The sequence below is a fragment of the Typopeltis vanoorti genome, chromosome 14 (genome assembly GCF_054136105.1).
Source record: "Typopeltis vanoorti isolate ZY-2024b chromosome 14, IOZ_Tvanoo_1.0, whole genome shotgun sequence".
NCBI classification, from domain to species: Eukaryota; Metazoa; Arthropoda; class Arachnida; order Uropygi; family Thelyphonidae; genus Typopeltis; species Typopeltis vanoorti.
Window position 1 is genome coordinate 122,625,053 of NC_143562.1, and position 7,966 is coordinate 122,633,018.

Sequence of the window (7,966 nt, forward strand, 5' to 3'; positions counted from 1 at the left end):
CAGGAGTATCCGGAATAAGGGAGAGGAATTAGTGGCGCAGATAGCATCAGTCTGGCCAAAAGTTATTGTGATCACTGAGACGTGATTGACAGAAGGGGATATAATAACAGGAATAGAAGTCACTAGGTACAGCATTTTTCGTCAGGATAGGAGAGGAAAGCGTGGTGGTGGGGTACTGCTTATGATAAGTGATGTCCTCTAAGAGAGGAGGCTTTGGAAGGAAGTGAAACGAATAATTTTGAGAGCATATGGTGTGAGGTAGAGATAGGCAAGATAGGATATTTAGTGGGGTGTTGCTACAGACCCAGGAGCACAGAGGATGGGGACCAGGAGATGTTTAGACAATTAAGTTTGGCAAGTGCAAGAAGAATAATTGTTATGTGAGATTTTAACTACAATAGTATAAATTGGAGAGAGGAATATGCATGTAGCAATAGGGGAATGGAATTTCTAGAATTCTTGAGGGACAAATGTCTTAAGCAACATGTAACAGAGGGAACAAGAGTTTCAAGAGTTTTGGATTTGGTTATAGCATCAGAAGAGTTGAAAATAACTGAGATGACATCTCTCCCACCTGTTAGAGGGAGTGACCTGGTTTTGACTTGGAAAATGAATAGACATGCAGGAGTATCAAAGAGACGGGAACTTATGTGGAATTATAAAGCAGGTGATTATAATAGTCTTAGACGTCAACTTCAGGAAGTTTCATGGAGGGAAGAATTGGAAGGCTGGGATATCATTAGTGCGTGGGGAAATTGTGAAAGAATATTTGTTAGCAGCAATGGTAAGTTGTATACCACGAGTCAAGAAGAGAACACAATTTGGAGAAAAGTGGATGACAAACAATATTAAGATGCATGAAGAATATAAGACACAGGTGAAGAGAAGATGCATGAAGAATATAAGACACAGGCCAGAAGAGTGACTAGTGTGGTAAGGAAAGTGAAACTGGAATATGAGAGGAGAGTGGCCCTAAGATCCAAAGAAAATCCTAGGGAATTTTTTTAACTATGTGGCCAATAGGAGGAATAATGACTGTGGAGGGAAGAATGATATTGTGGGATAAAAATAGGAACAGAGTGACTGATACAGAGGGCATAGTGGAATTGTTCAATGAACACTTTATTGGAGTATTTCATCCTGGAAGAGTCGGTTTTAATGCTAGAGGGATAGGGCTGGTTAGAGGTTTAGAGGTACAGGAGGAGAGTGTGTTTCAGATACCGAGAACTATGGATGTCAGTAAAGCTGTGGGACTGGATCGTATTTCACCACAAGTTTTGAGAGAATGTGCTAGTGAACTGACAGCGCCTTTAACCTGGCTTTTCAATGAAAGTCTGGCTGCGGGAAAGGTGCCCAGGGAATGGAAGGAAGGTAAGATAGTGCCACTGCATAAGGGCGGTAGCAGACTGGAAGTGTCTAATTATAGACCAGTTTGTGTGCCATCAGTAGTTGTTAAGATCTTGGAGAAAGTAGTGAGGGCCCATATACAGCATTGCGCAAATGAGGGTAATGCTATCTGTGAGAGTCAACATGGATTTGTGAAAGGGTGCTCTTGTTTTAGCAATATGCTAGCCTTTTATAATAAAGTTACAAGAACATTAGATGAAGGAAAGGCATATACTGCAATTTTCTTAGACTTAGCAAAGGCATTTGACAGGGTGCCACATGATAATCTGATATTTAAGTTGCAGCACATTGGTCTGGATGTCAGATTGGTCAATTTGATTCAGGATTGGCTGTCTGATAGATATCAGAGTTGTGTATGGTGGATCAGTTTTCAGAGGGTTACAAGTGGGGTCCCACAGGGCTCAGTACTAGGACCTATATTGATTAACCTTTATATCAATGACATTGCCAGTGGATTGCAAGGGGATATTCAGGATGATGCGAAGCTGGGAAGGATTATTAGTAATAGTGCAGATGTGGTAGCCCTGCAAGAGGATTTGAATAAACTAGATAGATGGGCAAATCAATGGGGGTGTCAGTTTAACGCAGCAAAATGTAAGGTCTTGAGGTTTGGGAAACATCGATGGGATGCTGCATTCTCTATGGGAGGAGTTATACTGGAGGAAGTAGGGGAGACAAGAGATCTGGGGTTGATGATTGATAGAAATCTGAAATTTAGGGGACATATTGCAAAGGTGGTGAAGGTAACACAGAGGATTGCTGCAATTATGAGAAGGACACTGACCTGCAGAGATAAAAATCTTATCATTCCGTTGTATAAGTCTCTGATCAGACCACACTTAGACTATTGTTCTCAGATTTGGTCCCATAGGATTTGAAGGGGATAAATTAACTGTGGAAAGGATACAAAGACGGATGACAAAGGTGGTTTCAGGACTGTAGAAGCATAGTTATGAGGATCGGCTGAGGGAATGTGGATTGCAGAGTTTGGTGGATAGAAGGAGAGGTGATATGATTGAGACTTTTAAACTGTTGAGAGGTGGTTACATAGTTGACACTGGGGAGTTCTTTTGCTTGGTTGAACAGCAGGAAGGAGTGATGACAAGAGGGCCATCCCTGGAAATTACGAAAGGAAACTGAGCAAGAGGGTGAGGAGTGGTTTCTTTGAGTTTAGGGTAGTTGAACCGTGGAATGCATTGCCTGATGGAGTGGTGAGAGCGAGAACGGTCAATGAGTTTATGGAGTGGTATGATAGACTTTGTGTTTCTTAAGGGGGGGACCTCCCCTCGATGAATCTTGACAGACTTTATGTTCTTAGGAAGGACCTCCCACGATGAGTCTTTTGACTCCATGGAATCCTGAATAATAATAATTATTATTATTATTATTATTATTTGACACCTCCAGGGAGTCCAAAGACTCATCGAGGGAGAGTGTGCCAACAGCAACGAACGATTGGTCCCCTTCCAACAACTAACCACACTCCAGCTTACTTAACTGAGCCATTAGTAGCAGAGGCTCTACCAATCGACCAACCTTTGCCGGCATAATAATAATAATAATAATAATAATAATAAACTTCTTTAAAATAACTCATTAGAACCTATATGTACTTCAGATCACACTTCTCTGCGATTTATGGGTCTCATATATTTTCATTATTAAATCTTTTACTTGTGTTTGAATTTCTCACTGAAAATATCCATTCCGATTTCTCACTGAAAATTTTATTGAAATAAAATTCTTTCATAAGTTACTTTTGCTAATTATTGTATTTAAATCATGTCTGCTTTTGCTCCTATTCTTCACAATAATTCCCTTCACTCTCTCTCTTAAACACTGCTAATCTCTTCTTAACTAATTATTTTTATAAATATTACAATTCTGCTCTTGGTAATTCAGAAAGTCATCTTGTAAAATATTCAGACATGCAAAGTTTTCTTCAGGTAATAAGAAGTCTAGAGCTACAAGCAATATCTGGTGCTCTCTTGAATTCAACACCTCTTTCAGTTGTGGAAGCTGCACTTTGATTTATGCTTCTGTTGGATTCCAAACCACATTGGGATTAAAGGAAATGAGGCTGCAGATACTGCAGTGAGGTCATCTTGTTTCTCATGTACACCATACACCATATGCAGATTATCAGAGAAAAACTGCTACTCCAGTGGCAGTTATCTTGGAACAGAGAGAAATTAATAATAAGCTCCACCAAATTAAATCTGAAACTAAATTATGGCAGTCTGGCCTGTGCAAAGTTTGAACAGAGGAAGTTGTTCTTGCTTGGCTCTGCACAGACCACAGTCATCTCACCCACTCCTTCCTTCTGAGGGGTGGTGATATGCCTATGTGTGAGCTTTGCGACTCTGGACCATCCATCACTAATATTTTAATCGACTGCTGTTGTTTCGCCAATGAGAGCAGTCATTATTTTAGTCACTTTTATAATCTGCCTGAGTCCTACACACTTAGGCAGATTTTATCAGACTTATCAACTATCAACCTAGTTGATATAGCCAGTATTCCAGAGTCCTGATATTCTCTTAGCAACTCTTCTCTGGAGATTCCCTCCAATGTTTCTACATCACATTAAAAACCAAGTGACCAATTCTGAGAATTGGTCACTTGAACAATTCTTCTCTTTCTCCAAAAACAAGAACAGAAACCTGGGGCATGTCGCTAATTATCCTCCCTTTTTGAGATGCTACTGAATCTCTGATCAACATATTACCACTTGTGGTCTATCAAATGCCTTTGCAGAGTTCAAGAATATCACTGTATATGATTCTCCCTTATTTAACACAGTCGTCACCTTGTCATAAAATGAAAGTAAATTGTTAAAACAAGACCTACCTTTACAAATTTATACTGACCATCATAAAGAATACTGTCTCTCTCAAACCAATCTCGTATATTATTCCTAACCAATCTCTCCAACACCTGCACTACAACTGCAGTTATACAGACTGGTCTATAATTGAAAACTTCTGTCCTGGATCCATGCTTATCAAGTGGTACTATTTTGCTTTCTTTCCACTCATTAGGAACCTTACCCATTGCAAGACTTTCATTAAATAACAAGTTCAAAGGAATAGCTAACTGTTGTGCACATTTCTTAAAAATATGGTGTGGTATGTCATCCATTCCCTCAGACTTAACATCCAACCCAATCAGTACCTGACACACCTCTGATTCTTTCATTTCAAATTATCCATATCCTTGCCTCCCTTCTATATATTGCATATAAATCTCATATACAAGTAGACAAAAAGTGCTTGACTTTATTAATAAAAATCCCTGGATGAGATTTTTATATATACAGGTGGCCCCCGGTTACGGACGACCCGACCTACACCGTTATGTACTTACGAAAGGGCTCCCAAGGCTCTTCACAAGAATAATTAATAATTAAATCAGTGGTTCCCAAACTGTGCACCCTGAAATATTCCAATATTTTCACTGAAATAACTGCACTGCAACTGTTAGGTAGGCCTATGTTCTGACTTTCGGTACCATGGAAAAATCCTGATATACTTAGGATGCCATGAACCAAAAAAGTTGTTTGGGAACCACTGAATTAAATAATTAAATTCATAATTCTGGGACTAGTTTCTTCCATGCATGTAAAAACAAACCCACATGTATGAGTTTGTTTTTATGCTCTGTTTGTTTGAATTAAAAGAAAGAGCACAACAGTTTCTGTAACTTATTATTAGAGTACAGGGATATTATAATTATTATTATTATTATTACACTGTATTATTATTGCTAAATATGAATCATTATAGTATTGTTATTATTATTACCATAATATATGCACTGTTCATCAGAGTTACATACAAATCTGACTTAAAGGCATTCTCAGGAATGTATCTAATTCATAACCTGGGGACTGTCTGCATGTGTGTGTGTGTGTGTGACTTCTGCATCACTTCAACGTTGGTATCTCTCTCAGGCCTAGTTTCCACTGATGAGACCTCAATAAAGGTCAAAACTGGTCTGGGTAGTGACCCTTCCAATTATGCATTGCATTATACATGCCCGAAAAGGAGGTGTGCTTTGCATTATGGGATACATACTAAGGCAAGTGATATGAAGTCATTAGCCTCTATATACAAGTAGCTCAGACATGAATATATTTCATGCACAAAACTTTGTTTTGCTTACTTGGGAAAATGATTACAACCAAGTAAAAATTTCTTGGCATCTTTAATGTATAACAAACCCAAGATAAAAAAACTTTCTCTCTCTCTCTCTCTCTCTATATATATATATTTTTTGTATGGCACAAACAAAAGCAGTACTGAACTTTGACACACCCTTCAGTACACACACTGAGATATGGTATTCGACTGCATGCACATTAATAGAAGAGCACATGTTGAGTCTACGCCATTATATTTAGCTAATGGTATTGACGTTGCAAGCAAAGATGTTTATTGTTGAGCATTATTTTCATTCAGAGCAATTGTCTACATGTTTGTGAGCTTTTTGTTTGTCATTTCCGTAAACATGTCCCAAGCAATAGTGTCATCATTGCTTTAATCGAGAGGTTCCGATATACCACGAGGGTTCTGCTGCAATGTAAAAGACATTTGGGGGAGACCATGAACTGTTAACACAAACGAGAATCATGGGTGTTAGAGTCTTCAAAACACATCAAATGCTGAACAGTGGTAAAACTTGGGATATCACGGCAGTCACTACAGAGAATCCTTAAGGAGCTTGGTGCCTTTTTTTGTTTGTTTTAGTCAAAGTTTTGTTTGTGGGTCAGTGTTTAGCAGAAATTACACTGCACAGCAGGAATATTGTGCACAGATGCTGGCCTATCTATGAAGATCGATTCTTTTTCCATAATGTCTGATTCTCGGACAAAGTACATTTCCATCTAAGCAGTCATGTAAACAGATGAACATACAGAGTTCTTGGTTTCTTGAGACCTGAATTTGTCCAAGAGGAGCCTCTTCATGGTGAAAAGGTCACCACATGATGTGTGGTTTCTGGCCATGGCATAATTGAGCATACTTCAATGAAGATGGTGGCATAATCAAGACCACGAATAGCAAACACTACATCAAGAATGTGTTGGTTTCGTTCACCCAAGATTTGCATAGGATGTGTCATGCAAAAAAACATTCCATTTCATGCACAGGAATTCAAACAGGATGAAGCATCCTGTCACAAATCACATGGTTCTATAGCTTATTTATGAGAACACTTCCCTGAGAGGTTCATTTTGAGGTTGACAGAATTCCTGTACCCTTCACATTCTCTTGATCTCACATCACTTGATGCCTTCACTTGGAGTATGTTGAAGGAATGGGTATTCCACCATGACCCACCTTCAAACCTTGATGAACTAAGGTTTGAAGGTGGGTCATGGTGGCATAAAATTACAATATATCCAGCAGATTTCCTAATCCTTGTTCTCCAAGATGACAGAGAATCTTTACATTTGCTACAAAACCTGTTTCAAAAGATGAGGTGAGCATGTAATCTACTATCATTAATGCTTTATTTGACCAAGATTTCACCGATAGTTGTAGATGTACATATCATCATGTGTAAACGTATATTATTGTACCCCCCCCCCTCCCTCACTATACTGCGTATATATAAAATATGTGTTTTGGTTTCATTTGAATGTATTTATGTGTGTGTGTGTGCGCATGTGTGTGTGTGTGTGTGTGTGTGTATATATAATTTTATTTTTTGCATTTAATGATGGGCATTCCTTTAATTGCAGCCTTCTTCACACTTCTGGCTTTTCTCAGTTGGATTATACATCATTTTCTAAGATTCAAGAAAAATATACTGACTATTAGAGAATTAACAGAACACTGGGTGTCAGAGAACAAAGTATGGCTTGGTTACTGCTATTTTCTAGTAGTTGCTACATTTGGAATGTTCTTATTTAATCTAATTATAATACATCTAATTCATAAAGAAGTTTGGACTAATAGGCAGTCAAAATCAGTTACTAAAAACCAGCAAGGTTCTATTTTGATGTTCTAAACCAAACATAAAGTGACAGGATTTAAATTGCAAATTTTTAAAATGAAAAACAGAACGTCTAAATTTGCCAGTTTATGTAATCAGAACTATGTAATAATTCATATATTAATTTATCTGGTGTTGACTATGTAAAATAAAGCATTTCATGTAAATGTTGAAATATGTATGCAAAAAAAAGGGGGAGGGGATTTGGTATGTGCAATTAATGGAATTTTTTTAATTATTGGATATGGTATATAAAAGCAAGTGCTAAGTTTATGCGAGTAGTTTGAATCTGCTCTCTGAGCATCGCTTTTTCCATACAGTTATATTACAAATTAGATTTTATATACCATATTGAAAGAAGTTTAAGATTTCTCCCAGCCACCATTGCTGATAAAATACGTTTGGAAACCTCAAACATTTTAAATTTAAATAATATGAAAACAATAACTAACAACCTAACCAAATCTGCACTGGCAGCATTGAAATCAATAAAATCAAATCAGGACATCGTAATCACTAGAGCTAATAAAGGCAGTGGCACTGTTATTTTAAACCAAACAAA

General features: G+C 37.8%; 1 protein-coding gene across 1 annotated transcript in view; it reads left to right on the forward strand.

Annotated features, from left to right (window-relative positions):
* The window catches only part of LOC150099875 (clarin-2-like), a 116,354-nt gene extending 108,935 nt beyond the window's left edge, over positions 1-7,419 (forward strand). The window contains exon 4 of the mRNA XM_090403507.1: positions 7,151-7,419. Within this exon, the coding sequence (XP_090259633.1) occupies positions 7,151-7,419 (269 nt within the window). The remainder of the gene's footprint in view (positions 1-7,150) is intronic.
* The last annotated feature ends 547 nt before the right edge of the window (positions 7,420-7,966 follow it).